The sequence below is a fragment of the Micromys minutus genome (genome assembly GCF_963924665.1).
Source record: "Micromys minutus genome assembly, chromosome: 1".
Lineage (NCBI taxonomy): Eukaryota > Metazoa > Chordata > Mammalia > Rodentia > Muridae > Micromys > Micromys minutus.
In genome coordinates, this window is record NC_137969.1 from 64,556,392 (window position 1) to 64,577,105 (window position 20,714).

Sequence of the window (20,714 nt, forward strand, 5' to 3'; positions counted from 1 at the left end):
TGTAAGAAGTTCCCAGGCTTTGTTGTTGGAGGTGGGCACTTGGTTCAGAGGAAAAATGTTTTAAACCTGACCATTACCAATTCTAAGAGACAGTATGAGCCCAGGGAATGACTTGTGCCATCCAGGCAAAAAACAGTGATGTGCAGTTGCCTAGGGAAACAGACGCAGTTCTGCAAAGCATCTGAAGTAGTAGGGTGAATTGCAGAGGGTTGAGGAGCCCTGGGGAACAAGCCTGCTGCCTAGGCAGGAATCTGTGTGCATCAGGCTAGCTGGTGCAATGACCAGTTAGCCAGATATATCTTCACACTATGGCTGCTATGATGTGCCCAGGTGTACAATGGACCTGAGTCAAATCAATAGAGGCAAGTTGACAGAAAACAGGCTTAGCTCTCTCATTTCTAAGCAAGATGATTCCAACACATTAAGGCATGCAAAGGCATATGTAAAATGATCTGATGTTTATAAAATGTATATGTATGTAAAGGAGTTGGTGAGTAAAAGTATTTTGTATGTAAATGAGTTAGCATATGTAACTGTACTCTATGTAGAAATAAGGGATTGTATAGGAATGTCTTATGCATACAAATGAGCTGTTGCATAGCTGAGTTGTGCATGTAAATGACTTCATGTGAAAATATGCATATATAAGTAATTTGATGCATGCAGACACATTTAATGTGTAAATTCACTGATGTATGTAAATGTACTTTGTAGAATGAGTATATATAAATAGGGTGCTGGTATAGCTGTATTATATATATAAATGATTGATATGGAAGTAAAACATATATGTTAGTGCATGTAAATGTGCTCTATGTATAAATTCACTGATGTATAGAAATGAGATGAGTTAGTGTGTAAAAAGTTTGTAAGTCAGCTGATACATGTAACTATTGTGTATGTAAATGAGCTGATGTATGCAAATGAACTAATATATAAATAAATGTGCCATATATATCATACATGGTATATATGTATCATGTATGTAAATGGACAGCTGAACATGAAACACTTCGAGGTGTGCTCAGCTCCAGGATTAGAGAAGCATTAGCTATTGTCTCTACTCCACAAGCCGCAGGAGGTTAAACCTTTGCCCCTGGGGATTTTAAATCCCAAAGCTAAATCAGAGTTAAGGTAATATTCTGACATTCTCTTAACTGAACAAACCAACCCGTTCCCTTAGGAAGAGCATTCACACCCCAGTTTTTGTTTGCTGACACTTTGGCCCTTCGGCTGGCTCTTCACTGGGCATAGGGGGAATACACGCACCAAATGGCTTCCCTCCGTATCTGTGGCTGCCCAGACTGTTCCCCAAATGTCCACTTCCCCTCTTCCACACACCCACTTACAGCCAAAGTCTGCCCAAATTACTGTGTCCTCATCACAAACAAGCCAAGATCAAGTTGGAAGTGGCTTTGAACTGCTGGGTTTCAGCATGGCCTCCTGTCTGCCTGATGCTCTTCTTGACAAACAGCCACCTCTGAACTGCGAGGGCTGCTGCTCCTCAGGGCATCCAGTGAAACACCTTCCAGGCAGTGCTTGCCTTGGCTCTAAGGCATCCATTGCTTCTCACAGAGGGGTAGAGGCCACCCACTTTCAACGGAGTCCACACTGGCTGCAGGCAACCAGCCGACCCATGAGGCTCATAGCACATAGCCTCCACACGACTGCCCTCAGAGGCTACGGTCTAGAAGGCGAGAACCTGAGTCCAAACTTCTTTTCTCTAGGCTCATGGGAGTCTCCAGGGCAGTAGCAACTGGCTGTGAGCTGGTCACCAGAGTCTAAGGGAAGCGTAGGGGTGGGGACTGAGGGATGATGACAGTGTGGCTGGAGACAAAGCTGTGCTCTGAAAAGAGGATGCCACTGCTAGCAGGCATGACAACCTGACAGTGTCACGTCAGATTGCCTCAGAGGATGGCAGCTGATGGCCTGACAGGCTTGTACTTACACTTCAGAAACTTGCACGGTCCCTGAGAACCCCCAAATAGAGTGCCAGAATTAAAAATAGGGCTATATCCCAGCTGAAGCTTTATTCACAGGAGAGGTAAATTTATACACACACACACACACACACATATATATATACATGTATATGTATGTATATGTATGTATCGTACTTAACAGTCTTTAAAGGCAGAAGCCACATATATCTAATGAGTCTCCTTCTAAGGAGAAATCTCCCTGTAAACAGTAGGCACTCAATGCACTGAATTGAGTTCACACCTGTATTTTCCAATGATTTTGTTAAAGAAGTGGTGAATGGTTAGGGACCCTTTCATGGATGATTCATGAGCTGGGGGTCACATGCACTCAGGTAGGGTTGCCATGGGAGCTAGTTCTTGGGACATAAGCAGTCTTTTACAGGCCAACGAATGCCGGAGGGACAGAGGAGGATGTTTGAGGGTAAAAGACACAAAGGGGCCTACCTGCCTGTATGTAGCATCTGATGGGCATTATAACTTCTGGTCCTAACTAAAATGTTGAAAAATACCAGCTGAAGTGAAATGTCCAACCCAAGAACAAATCGAAACCCTTGTAACTCCTTAGAGCCAAACCAGAATTGGGTAGGAGAGACAGAATTCTTTCCCATCTACGTTCAGCCCAATGAGCAGGAATATAGAGGGAGCATGCGGAGATTTCCCATGAGTGCTGCTCTAGGGAAGAGTGGTTTCTCAGCCATCAGCATGGGAACTCTGCCTCCCAGAGAGGATCTGAGTCTCTGTTCTCAAATGTTAAACTGCCCAGAAGGAGAGCACACACTAACCTTCATTCCTCATCATCCTGGGCTGAAGTGGCAGGTGAGTGACACTTGGTATGGAGAGTCTGCCCTATGGCCACACAAATAAATGTCTTTCTCAAGCGTCATGTGGCTCGTCAAGTAAACAGGGACTAAGAAGTGACTGCAAGGGGATGTTCAGAGAAAGGCAAGATGGTGATCACATGGTGGCTCTGTGTACTGCCACCACATGGGCCGAGCCTGAATGAGGCAACTTTTGCTCAGCACTTTCCATGTGTTGGGAGAAACGGGGTGGTGGGGCACATCAGAGCCAGTGAGGAGCACAGTCTTCACAGAGCTCTCAGCCCCAAAGGGAATGAGGACAAACTCAGGGTAGTAAAAAACAAAAATGCTGTAGACATTTTAACATGGGTACTATGGGGAAGCAAGAGACCCAGGGACTTGTGGGAAATGTCTTTAGGTTGGGGAAGGAGGTGACACTCAAGCAGAAGCTTGGGGAGGAACCGTGATATATTAAGAGTTGAAGAAGAGCTAGACGTGCTGCTCACACCTGTTATCTCAACACTCGGGAGGCTGAGGCAGGAGAACTGCCATGAGTTTGAGGCTAGCCTGGGCTATGTAGTGAGACCCTGTCTTAAACAAACAAACAAAATCCAGAAATTACAACAACAACAAAAACAAAACTCAAGACAGCATGAAGCAAAGTGGACCAAGATGGAGATAAACAGGCCCAGGTTGCCCAGGCGACTCTTTGGGGGTGGGGGGTGGGGGGGTCGATGGTATCCTTGTAGCAATGGAAACTATTCCTTGGAGCCTCATCAACATCAATGAACTGAAATCCAGGCCAACTTAATGCTGGAGCTGCTTCAGGGTTCTATCTCAACCTCTCAAGGGACTAGTTCATAGGCCTGCCATGAAAATGCTGACGAGTATCTTGGATTTTCCACATTTTACTCCCCAAGCAAATCCGCACACCATCATTTGTGTTTATCCATTAGCAAGGGCTCAGTGATTGCTACAGGATTCTAATGGCACTCGGTAGGGGCCAGGGAGGAGACTTAGTAGGTAAAGGATCTGCCCTGAGAACACAAAGGATCTGAGTTCAAGCCCCTGAGAGTGTAAAAAGCTAACCATGGAGGCCCAAGCTTGCCACCTTAATGCTAGAGGGGTAGAGACCAGAGGATCCCTGAGGCTCACTAGCTAGTCAGCCTAGTGGAATGGGTGAGCTCCGGGCCAGTGAGAACACTTGTCTCAAAAATCAGAGTCGATAGTTCCTGAGAAAAGACAAGGTTGACCTCTGACCTTCAAACACACCCACACACATACACACACACACACACACACACACACACACACACAGAGGCATACCTTTCCGTATGCAGAAATGCATATAGTGGATGTTTAGTTAACACTGGCTGGGTAAACGACCTTCTTCATATTGAAGGAGGGTTTCACCTGAGCCTGAGGCACAATTCCCTCACACTTGTATTTTGGATTTTCATTCCTGATGGTCTGCCTACCAGAACTTACCCTATGCACAACTACCCAGCTTTTCCAGAATGGCACCCTCTGCCTGACAATCACACCACCCCTCTATCCTTCCATCCACTCTAAACTGAGCCCCCTCTCGGGACTTCACTTCTAAGGTTTGTACAAGAAAGGACAGCAGCCTGCTGGTGGGCTGTAGGGAGGCTATCTCAGAACTTCCAGCTGTTGTTGAACACTGGTCAGGGGTGAAGGTTGATGCTACAATGTATAAAAATCACCATGGACACAATTCGGGTGTTCTTGGCCCAAAGAGAGGAAGCAGTGGCCTCCAATGTTTCACAAGACTAGTCAGGTTTTCTGTTGTTTAAAACTAAGACAAGTTCTAACAAGTGCAGTCCCTCCTCTTATCCCCAGTCTCATCTTGGCCACCTCACAGGACATGTGCTATTCAAGACATCTAAGGTCTTGCCAATCCCTTGGGGTCATCCCCCATTAAGAAGCCAAATTCAAGAAAGGCTAGACAAAACTAGAATTTCAAAATACATGAAGTTTTCCAGTTGGTGGTCAAAGAGTAGAGGATACAGGGGGTGCCTCAGAGATGAAAGGCCATGACCAAGAATAGGAGAATGGTATAATCTGACCTCAAACAAACAAGTACCACTTCCTCTTGCTATTTCAGAGGACTTATGTCTTGAGCGAGTGATGTTTGCGTGCTCTTGAACATAGTTGCGTGAACAAACATGTTTACATGTTGCTGGGACTCCACCACACAAAATATCTGCAGGACACTGCATGCAAGCCACATATTAAAGTATTAACGACAGAGTGAACGCCTTCCCTGATGTCTGCATGGCCGGCTGTCACCACACCGTGATGAGCAGCTGCAGGGATACTACGCTGTCCTCAGTAAAAAGGGACGTGACAGAAAGCGAGCCAGGCAGCCAATTACCCTGCATAAATTCTGGTCTCATCTGCCACGATAAGACCGGTGATAACAATAACAGGTATTTTTAGTTTGAGTTGTCTGCCAAGTGCATGATTTTTTAACTCCTTAGAATAGCAGTTTCTGGGATCATACAAAAGGAGAAAAACTTTTCATTTACTCGAGCGTTGCCAAAAGTAACTTGACACTTAGAAAATATGGGATATATAACCATGAGTAAGTGAGTGAGTGAGTGAGTTAGTGAGTGAGTGAGTTAGTGAGTGAGTGAGTGAGTGAGTGATGGGTGGATAGATGGGTGATGGAGCATGGGAGGAAGATGGATGGAGGATGGGTTATAAAGGTAAAAGCAGAGAGCATTATCACCCATGACTGCTATGCTTTATATTTAAATTTTAATTTTGGAAGGTCTGTATGCCTATTTTAGTTTGTTTTCTCTTGCTGCAAAAATATCTGAGGCTGTGCACACTATAGAGACAATAATCTTATTACATTTGAGGCTTGGAGGTTCAAAATAGTGGCCCCAACATTGCCTTGAGTCTACATTACAACATGGCAGATGTATCCAAGAGAGCCTAGACAGAGAGACTATACAACCAAATAGGAAGCCAGGGAGATCTGAGGGCTATGAGACCCTTTTTAGTATAATGATGATGATGATGATGATGATGATGATGATGATGATGATGATGATGATGATGATGATAATTCACTTTAAGGGATCAATATCCATCAATCTGTCCCTGAAGTAACAGCCTCAGTGACCATATTAACTTTCATTAAGCCCCATCTCTTAACCAACCCGCCAGCTCTCAGCATGCCAAGATGGAGGACAAAGGTTCCAGCATGTCACTTCAGAGAACAAGCTACATCTGGAACATAGTACTGCCAAGCATGTGGCTGACATGCAGCTTGTATGCAGATAATAATTCTTGGGGACAGGGGAGAAATATGAGTCAGCCAAGATCCAAAGCTGTAAGGAACTGTGAACATAAATCCATGTGAAGCTTTGACTACAAAGGCTGATTGACAGGTTAGAACTTCAGTGAGGCAGAGATGTTGGGTGTTGCAAGTCCAGAGCCAAGTTATCTTGGGGGCATCTTCGGGCCCGCTTCATAACCATCTGTCACCCTCCTCTGTATGGGACCTAACATTTGTGACCATTAGGTAAATCCTTTGGGATATATAAGCAGAATCCTAGTTCCCACTGGTTGAAAAGCTAAGGATGCCATCAGATAGTATCTGGGGCCTATAGCTGAGATCCCCAGCTTCTCTGTGACCCACCTACCCTGCCTACTCACCAATGCATTGGAAAAGGGTCTCCATTCATGACTTTCTTTGTTCTGTCATGGAAAACTCCATGGACTTGACACCATGTTAGAACCTGGTATTGGGGGAATCTGAAATTATATTTTCTGGCCAAGGTCACTCTTATTTGGCTCCAGAATAACCATCTCTTTTGTTCCACTGGAGTGAGAACTGTTTCTTATGTCAATATAGCCTAAAAAGTCACTAGAAATAAACCACACCCATGAAACATAAACAAACAAACATGGTGGTAGTTCATGAATAAAACAGAAGAGAGGGGGGCAGTCAGGGACACATGAGATGACACAGAAAATGTATCCTGTGCAGGGAAGAAGATGAGTAGAGACCCAGAAGGTTCTGTGATTCATGATGGGAGAAATGGGAGCCGAGGGTAGACCAAGGACAGGCACAGCAGCCCTAGAGATGCCTCTCTCCCAGAAGTGTTCCCACAAACTGTTTTAGTTCGACTCAGAAGCATCCTCAATAGGCTTGTATATTTGGATACTTGGTCCCTGGTTAGTTATTTGTAGATTATTTGGGAAGTCTACAGAACTCGTAAGAGATGGAGCCTTGCTATAGAGGAAATATGTCACCAGGGGCAGGCTTTGAGGGTTTGTAATCTGACTCAACTTCCTGTCTCTCCTCCCGGCCCTCCCTGCTTTCTAGCTGCGAAGCCAGCCTCATCCTCTTGACATCTGTGCCCTGTGGACCTGTAGTCCTCATAAGCACTTTCTCCTAGTTGCTTTTTGCCCTACGGTAGCAACCGGAGGATAACTAATACATGGTGCTCATCCAACTCGAAGCATGCCTCTTTAAACAGGAATTGAGACTCTGAGTTGCCTCTGGCCACTGAACCAGTATTCTCAACTCTGAAATCTCCATGGAGCCAAATTCTTCTTCTCCGGTGTGAGGTCCTGGTGGCACCTCCTCCACCTGTACCCGCTGTGCTGTCAGCTCTGTCTGCTGAGCTGAACTCTCTGCTTGATCCGCCCTCTCACCCACAGCCATCCTTAGCTGCTATGCTGTGACAATTGTATCTGTGGATTTGCAATGTATAGTGCAGTTTAGGTGGCACTGCTCTGGGGTGAGGGTGGCGACCTTTCATTGTGAGGCCCTGGTGATGAGTCAGGGTGGCCTAGGAGCCTGCCCCATGTGGGACATAGGAGCTCTCTCAATCTCATGCTCTGGACCAAGAGAGCTGAAGCTTTCAGTTAAGAAATGAACACTGATTTTTTTTTTTAACCAAAGCTTTTGGCAACGAAACAAGCACAAAGCAAAAACACTGCCTTCTGATTAGCTCTAGTTGGCCCAGTATCTCCAGTCCAGCTAATAGTCATTGTTAGTGAAGATTATTTCCCTGAGCTCCACATGGCAACATTGCTATCTGAGTTGTTGGTTGTGGCATGGGATACAGGTAACCAAGGGAACGAGACAGTAGCTTCGAGGAAAATCTGTGCTTAACACTTCCAAAATGCTCCCAAATATCACTGCTTTCGGAAGCTTCATCTGGAAGGCTTGTGTTTAGAAGTCATCATTACAGACTGGAGAACAGAGCTACAGCTCAAAGCCACGTGGAAGGATATAATGGGTTAATGTGGCTCTGAGCAGAGATGGGATTTTGATTTCAGCAGTGATTTAACAATCTGAAGACCACAGATCTTGCTTTTAAAAAACTGCATGCCAAATGATTTCACTGAAGCATCAGGAAGGTCTGAAAATATTTTCCATTTGATGCAAATCAGCAACAAGCAAGCACAGCGTCCACGAGCAGTTTAGGCACCAAGACAAACTCGCCAACAAATAGAGCATTATACTTCCTACTTTCTTCATAACTAAAACCTCGGTAGCAACCCATTTCAACGTGACAGTTATAGCAAATTATGATAAATTTTCATCCACCAGTGAGGAAGAGACATGGGATTTAAAACATTAGAAATGTGAGCATAAAGCAGAGCTGCCATTCTTTTGATATCCATGATTGTCTAATTGTACTCAGATTGATCAAAGGTGGGTTTTGGAATAAGACTGATAAAAAGTCCTGTCCTGGCCTTAGAATACATCTTCTAGTGCTCTATGGTTAATTGAAACAGTGACATTTATCCCAGCAAGAACTCCTCATGTTACTTCACATTCTTATTCTACAAGTCACAGTGCTAATTGGAAATTGCAGGGATTCTAAGAAGCTCCAATATTATTCCCAATCACTAGAAAGGCGGCTAGCTTTTCAAAAGTCCACTTATAAAATGCTCTTTACATACATGCATGGATATGTGTTGCTCATGTGCGTGCGCACACACACACACACACACACACACACACCTACCATTTTCATTCACCTAAAAATACAGAGCCAGTAGATTTGAGGTGAAAAATAAGAGATTTGGGAGGTGGTTAAAGACTGTCCCAATGCGAATTCTAACTCTGATCTACAGTTTTCATTCCAAAGCATCAACCTGTGTCTTTTCCCCACAGGCAGCTACTCAGATTGGTCCCCATTCCCATGCCTTAGTTTTCTTAACACATAAAACACGTGGCTTTTATGAAGATTCTGAATGTGAACAGTATGTGTTGTTGGATGGGGGCAGGGAAACCTTGGGCGCTGTCACCTTTCTGACATAACTTGGACATTGTCCTCCAGGACAACTTGTGCCTAGAGAAGTAGATGGGTCAGGCACGTGGAGTTTCCTCAGTTCTTGGCCTTTCTGCATCTTCCCCTCTGCTCCCTTTCAGGATGGACCTGAAAGTGTTCAACATCCACCCAGGACTTGGAAGCACTAAAGGGACGGGTGTAGAGCCTTTCAAAGCAGTTATTTTCCTCCCCAGAAGCTTGTAGCCTACTGAGGGAAGCTGCAGAAGAAGCCTTCACCGGAAACACGGGGTCTGAATTCGGGCTTGCCCATGTGTATTTCTTGGGAAAGCCCCGTGACCGGAGGTCTTCATATCCTTGACACTGTTCAGAAAACCCAGTTCCTCCTGAAGAGCTGTACAAAACGTTAAATGAATCTGAAAATGTACCCTCTGCATGAAGACACTGGCTGTAAAATTCTCTTTCCCTCATGCATCAGGAGAGCTACAGAAAAAGAGGCAGGACAGGAGACAGCACACCAGGCTATTCCTCCTCAATAGCCTTGAGGTTTTCTCACTCACTCGGCAACATTATGAAAACATCTGAGATCGGGGATTAAGGTCTTCATATGTAGTATGTCGGTCACACTAGAATTCATGGAAATGTACTGCCTACCCCTGTAAGCCCACCTGAATAAGAAGACAACAGAAAATGACACCCACACACCTCGCCCACAAAATTAAAGGGAGCATATTATTCAGGAGGAATAAAAATCATCCCATACTTAATTCACAAAAGACTTTTTTTTTTTTGCCATTTCTGGATGGTGGCCTTTAACGGAGCTCAATTTCCTAAGAGGTCTCCTTCCATTTGCAAGAATGATGAATGCAGGGATGTCAGGGTAGCATGGTTACTTTGGAGAAGAGTTTCTACCACTTAGGTCTATTGTGTTCCCTGCAAGAGAGTGCCTGGGAGCTAGGCTCCTACCTGGGCTCAGTGACATCAAGCCCAGAGGTTGGCGCATCTCAGAGCTAGGTGGAAGCCTAAATCCATGTGAGAGAAAGCAATTTCACAAAGGTTAAAGGTTAAAGAACAACTTCTTCACATCTCCTTCCTCTGGTGACAGGCTGCAGAAAGAAAGGGTCAAACTCACAGAGGCAGAGAGAATAAGAACAAAACAAAATTAAAAAAACCAAGCTATCTGTGTTGGTTTGTATATGCTTGGCCCAGGGAGTGGCACTATTAGGAATTGTTGGAAGAGGTTTTAATACCCTTGTCCAAGCTTCTTGGAAGCCAATCTCCTTCTGTTGGCCTTCAGAACTCTTAGCTCTGGCTGCACCATGCCTCCCTTGATGCTGCCATGCTCCTACCTTGATGATAATGGACTGGACCTCTGAACCTTTATGCCAGTCCCAATTAAATGTTCTTATAAAAGTTGCTTTGGTCATGGTGTCTCTTCACAGCAGTAAAACCCTAACTAAGACACCACCCAACCAATCACAATTCTGTGAGTTCAGCTGAAGCAACCAAAATCAACCTTGCGTGGAAAGGCATGATGACTGCAATTAGGGAGTGGAAGGTCACATAGGTTTATTTCCTGGAAGAGCCAACAATTTAATTTATAGAGCTACCAGGTGAGACATAGTGATGAATGCATATTACTTATGCTGCGAGGCCTGCTTTTTCTTTTTCCTCAACTGTACACCAAATATAGGAACAATGTCATGGTTCACTTTTCCTGTCTTTTGTACTTAAGATGGCGTAGTGACGGTGAGTGACAGCTGGGATCCAGAACTTTCCATCCCATCTGAATGTTGTATTTTATATACACTTGAAATGAATTTTAAAGACAGGCTCAGATCTTTGCTCTTCTTCCCGACTAAAGCATTAGAGTGGGGGAAGGGCAAACATAGTAATGAGGAACAGGATAATTTGCATGTGTTTAAATGACCTAAACCTTCTTGGGCTGGAAGGCAGGAGATTTTTCTCCTTGATATGGATCTGAAATCAGTTCCCAAAGCTGAGCTTGCCATTTCTTCTTGTTAAATAAATGAGCAATAGCTACGTTAGCACCTTTGGGGACATCTTACCCTAATTTAAATCTTCTTGCTAACCTCTCATTGTAATAAGGACACCAGCTGGGCAGGGATTGTTTCTTCTATAGAGTATTACATGGATCTGGTAATTGAAGGACTTCTACCCTGAAGATGTCAGTAAATGCACAAAAGACCAAAGTCCTAACAAACACACTCATGACAGTTTGTCTTTTCTGGGTTATTAGTTTACAAACAAAACAAAGAAAACCTTAGATTTGTAACTAAAGACAACACAGAACCTGGTGACATAAGTTTATGTCTGTGCTGTGTGTATGTCTATGTGTGTGTTTGTGTGTGTGTATCTGCATGTGTCTGTGTGCCCAGGGATTATCAGAGGTCAAAGTAAGCCATCACTGAGTTTGGACAGTGGAGAACAGATTAATGGCTCTGACCTGTCTTGCTCTAGAAGTCCACAGTTCCACACCTCAGCTAAGATGTCCATGTTTTCATGGCTGCTCAGAGAGGAAGACTCTCAGTGAGGTCCTGCAGGGTCACAGTTAATTGGCCATGAGCAGCAGAAGGCCTTTATTCTTAATGAACCAATGAACTCCAGGCAGCCTACCTCCTACCAAACTAGGCTAGGTGGGCATAGGATGTCACAGTAGTCTCTCTCTCTCTCTCTCTCTCTCTCTCTCTCTCTCTCTCTCTCTCTCTCTCTCTCTCTCTCAACAAGAGTTGGTACTTGCATGGAGGCTGGGATTGAGCACTAATCCTTGTTGTAAGTACCTATATTGAGATGGGCATTTGCCTTTCCCATGTCTTGCCTCCATCACTGGCCCTACTCTGGAACCAGAGACTGGAAGTCTCTACGGCTATTTGCCTAGTGACTCAAGCACTGTAAGCTGCCCCACCCGTCCCCAGCTGTTTCCCACAACCCCCCTCACACGGGCTTCATCGAGTTTCCTTGTGATTCTTTCAGAACCCTATGTGAGTTCTCCCCTTGCTTCTTGAGTCCACACAGAAAGTTTCTAATTCTTGCAAAATACTTTGAGGGATAGGAGGGACCAGGTATTACCCACAGACTGTCACTGTTTTAAGACATTTCTTGGGGGCTGTGAGAGAAAAGAAGCCTCACCTTCCCTTCAGGACTCATACACCTCCCTTCAGTAATTCACCAGGGAAGGGAGAAGCAACTGAACTCCAAGGGGACTGTCACCAATCCAATATGACAGCGGCCATTCCTGTCCTTGCTTTAAATGTAGCCACAGAGCCAGAAATACCAAGTGTTACCCAGAGAGAAGACTTTCTCTAGAAACTTTCAAGCCCAGATGAAGAGGTCTGTCATTACATCGTGACACACTAAGAAATGAACCTTGAATATGCCTGTTAATTAATTGTGCAAACAGATTTCATAGAGAGTGCTTACTGACTTAGGAGAGAAGAAACCATTTTCAAACAGATTACAAGTATCATTTACATATAAGCCAGATCAATGGAAAATAAATGGAGATAAGCTGCTTTGAGCCACTAATCACTTGAATCTGTCTATTAAGTAGGTCTTTATAAAGCCAGTTAATAGTAGTTAGTTCTTAGGTTAAGTTAGTTCTTAGCCATGGTTAAGTCAGTAATTATGACTTTTCCTTAAGTCAGGGTCCCTCATATTGGTCTGACTCAATGACATTTCTTTGATTGTCTGGAAGAAGACACTAGGTTTCACTAGTGTTGTGAGGACAGGTGTTCACCTCTGCCCATCACTGCAGCACCTGACACACAGTAGGTGCTCAGGAAATACTTGCTAAGCACCAGGAGCCATTCTGAGAGCTGAAGAGACTAAGATGGCATTCCAGAGGCCCAAGGTCAAGCTTGGAACACAACGTGGTTTTAGGCAATTCAATCAAGTTCGTCTACTTCAGACATATAAATAGCATCTATTATTTAGGCTATGTATTAAGCTCAGCTATATTTACCTGAGAAGTTTAAATGTAAATCATTTTAATGGATGAATGAAATTCTCCCCACAGGAGTAGAGGGGCTGCAGTTCCTAAACGCAGTGTAGCATCATCTAAGGAGGAGGATGAAGCCTGTGGTGAGGTGGGTATGTGGGAAGGTGGCCTTCCTGTGGCTTTAACACAGCAAATACTACCACCACCTCTCAGAGGACACAGTCCCTCCAAATGTCACTTCCTCCCTATCACTGCTTCTCAAGGGTCAGCACAAGCAAAGGAAGGGGTTAGCTGCCATGTGGCCACCCATTGGATAGAAGCCACAGCATTTCTTCTGTGACTCGCCAGCAGATTCCCATGACATTTTCATAGCAAACTCATGTCTTTGGCTGCATTTCTGAATTGCAAATGGGCAAGATAAATAATACCTTTAATATCAAATTTATGATCTCCTAGCTATAGTATCTGGAATGGATCTGTAATAGGAGGCTCCTTACACATACATGCTACATGCAGCGAAATCTAGATCTGTGCTCTTACACATCTATACTGTTCTTCCACAAGTGCTTAATCATTGCTGGCTACAATACCTCTCTCCACTGTCTGCTCCCTGGCCTTAGTGCCCTGTCACCTGTGTCTTGGAATTCCAGGAAGTACTTTAGGGATGTGGATAAAGGACATAGTAGGCCTTACACAGAAGGCTTAGGCTTAGACCCACCTTAAGAAACATCCACACAGATGGTATCAGGCCATGGTGAGAGATGAAGATAGCATTTCTTGTAAATGGGGTCACAGTGGAATGTATGAGTCCCTTGCCATGGCCAAGCATCTGGTAACTTTTCTGAGACACCATGTCAATGTTAAGGGTAGGATGTTGATGGAGGAGCAAGAGCAAGAGAGGAATGGCAGCTTTCACCTTGCCCGGGGGCATACCTTTGGCATTCGAGTCCCAACACATTAACAAAATAAACATCCTCACACACTTAGCCCTGTCTGTGAAGGGACACCTTACACTGTGTGCATTTACTACACCTGAAAAAGGATTCCTGTAGTCACTTAGACCCACAGCCCCACGAAGCTCATCTCATAGCTACCATGTCTCCAGTGTAGACATCATGGCCCTTTCTCGGTGGTTTTGCCCCTCAGACTTCCTTTCTGGGAGGGACATCCCTGGCCCTTCTGCTTTCTCCATTGGCTTCCACATGGTGTGAAGATGGAGCAGCCCTGAAAGACCTCTGCCTAAGGTCTATCTTTACCACTGGACTTGGAAGTTTTCTCAGCTGACACTTATCTGCTGAGAGATGCCATGGAAAATTCTAAAACTGGAGGCTTTCTAATGCACTAACCATTGCTCTGTCTAACGTCATCTTAAAATCAGTTTACTTTTATGAAGTAAGGGCTTCCCCATGAGATGGTGGTACTCGAGATGCAGAAGGGAAAGAGGAGAAACAGGAAGAGAATGAAGGAGAGCAGGTATGAAATGCAGGGTCTTTCTGGAAGGACCATGTTCGTTTGGAGACTATAAACTTGGGCACAACCAAGTTTTGATGTCAAAAGGACAAACAAGACCTAGTAAAACTGATAGTCTGTACACTTGGCTCTGCTTTCTTCAGCATGACCAGCTGGGCCTGAAACAAGACCCAGGGCTAATGCCAAGCACCATATTCTGTGTATATCTGTACTTTGAGAAAAATTATGAATAGAATCACTATATCTCTCCAGCTACGTGTTTTGTTTTGTTTTTTAAATAAGTCCTGGCTTATTTTTCCACAGAAGAGTAAGCTGTAAATTAGTTCACCCAGACCTTTATCTTGGGAAAGAAAGAGTTAAGAGTTGACATCTAGAAATAAAGTTATCAAAAATGTGGCCTGGCAATATCCTGTAACAGACTTCCCTTGCGTCTTTCTAAGTCCTTGTGACAACTTCGAATTGCATTTCTTGGCTAGAAAGCTACTGAGCCGTTCCATAGAACTCATACCAGTGATCTGGTACTGATGCAGAAATCAACACTTCCTTGAAGGGGAGAAAGACTCAGAAGTACCACAGGGTAGAATATCTTCATGGTGCTTTCCCTGGGCCTTCAGCCTCTGCTTCTGGCTTTTGCATCTTTATTTTTGAAGTGGCTATGGTCTGTTTCAACAATGCAAAGCCATTTCCCTCCCCACCCAAATCAAATCAGATCCCCAACTTAATATACTATTCAATTTGTGTGACCAAGAAGACTTTACAGTCTCTAGTTGCCAAGACAACAGAAATGGATAGACCTTATAGATCTGTGTCATTTCCCCGTGTAAAGTTGCATTAAAATATCAGGCATAGAGAAGAACGTGAGTAGGCTCCAACTATAGCAATGTACTGCAGTAAAAGTTATTTTGAGCATCATGGTGGCTTATTTCTGGGCTTTTCCATGATTGTTTTCAGTCAGAGGTTGACCCTGTGTGAATAAAGTCCCAGAAAGTGGGTATGCTGCTACCCTCAAGCCAACTTCTTTGTGTCTCTTTTAGTCCCTGGTACCTCCTCATCTTAGCAAATGAGAGCCCAAGGTTTTTCTCTTCTTTCCCAACCTTCCCAGAGTCCCACCCATGAGCGAATGGTGGCAGCAGCTGACACCTACCTTGCCCATGCCAGGAGTGTCCTTCACCTTGTTGACAGCCCTCAGGAGACAGGGTGGGGCTGGGGGAGGTGAGGTCTGCAGGATCCCACTGAAGCTGGTCGAAAAGAGGGGAGCCTCCACAACCGACGGAGTCGAAGGCCGGTGTTTCTTCTTCTTAGATGACAGATTTAACTTCTGGGCAGCTCTGCACAGGGACAATAAGGAAGAGAGGTGGTATAATCAGATGCACCAAGCTGGCCACTTTCCCCTTTAATTACTCCTTCTGTCTCCATTCTCTGTACCCTGCAGCCCTTTGCTACAACACAAGGAACTTAATTAATAAGCTATGTAATCACCGGGACAGGAGAAAGGAGCTATAAAATCACATGGCGCTAAGATCACAACTTACAAAGACTTGTTTGTTCTCCACAACACTCAGACTGGGGCATGAAGGAAGCCAGTCATCTTTTGGGATCTGAAGTACCTAGTCCACTAATCACCTCCTCCCCACACCAACACTTCTCTGGCATAAGCCCAACTGTGAAGAGCCCATATGAGCTCATTTAAAGTTTTTTTATACCTTGTAAAAAACAAGCCCGTCTGATGAAGAGCCTGGTGGTGTCTGCCTGGGGATTGGCACTGGAGAAATGTAAAGTACACTGGCTGGCGGAACAGACAAGCCAGAGTAGCCCCTACAGCAAGGTGCAGGGCACAAGACTACCGTCTCCTCAGGTAAATAACGGGCTCTTGTGTAGTGCCATCTTCAAGTACAAAATGCTGTTTATGGCATGCAAGGAAGGAGAGGGTCAAGCTAACCAAACAGCACAGAAGATATAGATGGAGACAAATAGAAGAGTGTGGCTGCAGCATCATTAATAACACTGGCTGTTCACGCCACACCTTTCAAGTGCACTGTGGCACTTGGGGCACAATAATCCTGCCATAGACAAGTCACGAAGACGCAAAAAGTGGTGTGAGACAAGGGTTTTCTCATGGCCTATTAGTCTCACTTTTAAATTAATTCTTGGTGCATCGTATCACATCTTTCTATATAGATATAAAGGTATATTTCTTTTGATAAAGGCAGGAGAAGGAGACAGCCTTACTATATAGTCCTATAGCCCTGAATGGCCTTTAATTCTCTCCCTCTCTCTCTCTCTCTCTCTCTCTCTCTCTCTCTCTCTCTCTCTCTCTCTCTCTCTCTCTCTTTCTGTGTGTGTGTGTGTTCGTGTGTGTGTGTGTTGTGCATTCATGTATATGTATGTTTTGTACATGTGTGTGTGGAGTCCTGAGATTGATGTCAGGAATTATTATTCTCTTTATCGCTTCTAGCTCTTTCACTGAGGCAGCTGTCAATCAAACCCAGATTCATCAGTATGGCTAGCTGGGGTGGGGGTGGGGTTGACAGGACAGGGTGCACTTCTGTCTTTTGTGGCTACAATGAGAAGTGGCTCACAACCTCTGACTTTTACATGGGTTCCAGGGATTTGAATCAAAGTCTTGTCCTATAGGAATTTCAACCACTGGGCCAACTCGCCAGTCCCTGACCACAGAGTCTTGATCCTCCTGCCTCAGTCTCCTATGTGATAGGATAACAGGCATTCACCACTATAGCTCACACCAGGCTCCTCTATGATTTTAATTTCCTTATGAAATGTTGTTAAACACTTAAGTCTCTTCTAAAACAATGGTTTTCAACCTGTGACTGTAGACTTCTTTGGCAAACCTCTATCTCTAAAAATATTGACATTATGATTCATAACAGTGGCAAAACTACAGTTAGGAAGTAGCAATGGAGATGATTTTATGGTGGGGATCACCACCACACGGGTAACTGGGTTAAAGGACCACTAGGAAGGCTGAGGACCACTGCCTTCAAACAAGAGCTTCCTGCTTTAGCCACAGGTCAAAACTCCACAATGCATCCAACTTTCTCAATGACACAATGGATCCTCGAGGGGTGGCAGAAGGACAAGAGGACATAGCATTGTTTCCATGCTCCCTCCTCCCAGTCTTGTTTCATGATCTGAAGCCTTGGAGTTGACTTTGTACCAGTAAGCACTGTTTCTGACAGAGCCCTGGAGCTCCAGCGTGTCATGTGCACAAAAGTAGCCAAAGGGCTTTATCGGGTCAAAGCTTATTGCTACAAAAATGAAGCTTAATTCTAAGGACAGTGACATGCCGAGGGAGAGGGTACACCAGGGTGAGAACCAAGTGGAAGGAAGCCTCCAGGTGCCAAACGTAGGGAGCGCTGAACTCACTCTTCTGCGGGATGGTGGGGAAACAGAAGACAGCGCTGGAAGTACTTTTCCAAGATGGCTTCCCTCTCAGTCAGTGAAAGGAAAAAATAGGCCCCTTCCACCACCCACACCCATCCCTTCTTGCACAATTCCAAGACCTTTCTTCCCAGTGGTTTCATCTAAAATAAGGGTAGAAAGGATCTGTTCTACACTCGTCCAGTGTTTCTCTTACTGGCCCCTGAGGTTTCCCCCATAAATGACCTGCAGCTCAGGGGATGTGTAAGGAAAGGCAGTGACGGGAACCACTGAGCAGTACACCTCACTTCATTTGCCCTTGCTGCTCCAAACCAGGTGGCTGCCTCCTTCTCAGGGATTGTGTGTGTGTGTGTGTGTGTGTGTGTGTGTGTGTGTGTGTGTGTTGTGGGGGTGGCCACAAAGGTGGTATAGATAGATAGATATAGATAGCGTCTTGTAACAGAAGCACACTTGAGGATGACACTCACATGTCCTTCCTACAGTGTCTCATTTCCACAGTCTTCTAGATCCATCCGTAGACCACACAGCACTTTGTTCTTTCTCTCTCCTAGGAAAGCCCAGCACACGTGACACTTCCCCAGCTAGCTGTAGTGCTGTCCGAACTCATTTGATCCAAACTCCCAGCAAGTGCCACCTGTCAACCTCCCTCCCAAACCCTCCCCTTCTGATCTCTGGAAGCTCATCTCCACTGGGCATCTATCTCTGACCCCCTGAAACTGCTCAGCTAGGTTACCGGTAACTACATGATGGCTGTCACAGTCTCAGCCACAACCTGGACCTGTCAGAGCTAAGAAAGCATCCTTCCTCCCTGCCCTAAGCTTCCAGGACATCGCACTCTCCTCCAGTGTCCTCGCAGGGCACAGGGAACTCAGAGCTCAGCCCCTGCTCCTGTCTGCAGTCTCTGCTGTTGGCTGCAGGGGTCACATCCTCAAGAGTTCTGTCCAGCTTAGCCCCGGAGTTCCCTGTTTATTTATCTAAATGCCTCTTCAGCAATCCCACTTGTGTATTCAGTAAACATCTCTAACTCATCCTTCTTAAAACTAAAGGGCTTATCTCATTCTGCAGGCTTATGTACTCGCCCCTCCCCATCTCAGAATAAAGCAGCCCTACCATTCAGGCGCCCAGACCTCATCTCACACAACACACCCAATCCACCTCAGATTTTACCCCTTATGACATAAACTAGACCCAAGACCCTTTTACTGCCTAAGACTCTCACATTTCCTATCTTGCCCACTGCACACTGCTCCCTTTGATTATGAGGCAATGAATATTAATATTAGGCCAGTCATACTTTTCTCCAAAAGGTCCCAGTACGTTTTCTCCTCACATTCCCAGCCCTGCCTTAGGGACACCAGCATGTGGCCCATTCCTTTGCCTCCTTTAAATTTTGCTCTGGCCACATATTTACCCTGCTCACCACAGGGGATGGTATTTAATAAAGATGGCTCCATCTATGTTCTTACAACCTGTCACTGACACTCCACTGTTGAAAGGTCGGATCTGTGTTTCTCCTCCTGGACCCTGAGAGGAAATTTGAAGTTGCCTTGGCCCACAGAGCATGATGGAAGAGCTGTTATGTGACTTTCAAGGTTGAGTTACCAAATTCAGTGTGGATTTTATAAAGACTATGATGAAGCCCAGGTCACGTGGACAGAGTCACATGGTCTACGGATGACTGACTCAGGAGTCAATTGCCCTTTCCATGATTCCTGTCACGTTTTCTTCCGGAGTCTCAGATATCATGCAGTGGACCGAAGCCTAGCCAGTGGCATCTCGTCTGAATTTCTGACCCCCAGGCACAATGAAAGCTAATAAATGATCACTGTCACTTTGAACCACTGAGTTAGGGGTGGGTATTATAGCCACAGGAAGGGACTTGCTCACTCTCTGTTGCATGGCTCTGTCCTCAAGATTGAAGCCTTTCTCTTGCAGGAAGAAACAGGCTCATGAAGCTCAGGGAACTCACAAGACTGAGGCGATCAAGTCAGTATACAGCAGACAGGAAAGAGTTTATGATACTGTGTGAAAACCATATGAGGGGTCCCAGGGATGCTGGAGTGGGCTATGAAGTGATACATCTCCCCCAGTCAGCCATACTGCTGTAGAGACACCTCACCAGTGTTCCTGCGAGCACCCCTCCCCACCCCTCCTGGGAGCACCCCTCCCCACCCCTCCTGGGAGCACCCCTCCCCACCCCTCCTTCGAGCACCCCTCCCCACCCCTCCTGGGAGCGACCCTCCCCATGCTCCTATGACTGATCCTAAGAAACTCCCCACTTTCTCAAGATGGATTCAGGTGGAATGGTTTCTTTAACTTGTGATTTCCTCCTCTATGGAGGTTAGTACAAGTAGAAGCCCCAGGAAAAGCATCTCATCGTGACATCATTTTAAGCAGCTCTCTGAGTGTCTTAGATGTCCCAATCTTGTGGAGGCCAGCTGCTTCAGTTCCTTTCATACAGTGGCTCAGTGACACACAGATAGGAGAAGGCTAAAGTCTAGAAATTGCTCTCATATGTTGGTATTGTTCAGGGACATAAAGGGAGGGGCAGTCACAAAAGAACTGAAAAGGTTGGCATTTCTGGCTAGAGGTGTGTTTTTCGAGATCCACGCCCCACAGGACCTCCTCCCCCCAATATCAGGGAAAACAGGTGAGTTGTTTATATATATATTAATTTTCAAGTAGCAAATTAACCCAAAGGCCATATTTACCAATCTTGATCCTATGAGGACAGCATGACATATTTCCCGAAGCTATTCATCCCAGCAGACCTCTTTAACCATCCATTAACTTCCTGCACCTCCCAGAGCTTTCCTCAAGAAAAAGA

General features: G+C 45.2%; 1 protein-coding gene across 1 annotated transcript in view; it reads right to left on the minus strand.

The window, feature by feature from the left end:
- Nucleotides 1-20,714, minus strand: part of KIF26B (kinesin family member 26B) — a gene marked incomplete at its 3' end in the record, with an annotated part of 389,216 nt that overhangs the window by 85,274 nt on the left and 283,228 nt on the right. Inside the window, exon 5 of the mRNA XM_080922693.1 lies at nucleotides 15,633-15,816. Within this exon, the coding sequence (XP_080778819.1) occupies nucleotides 15,633-15,816 (184 nt within the window). The remainder of the gene's footprint in view (nucleotides 1-15,632; nucleotides 15,817-20,714) is intronic.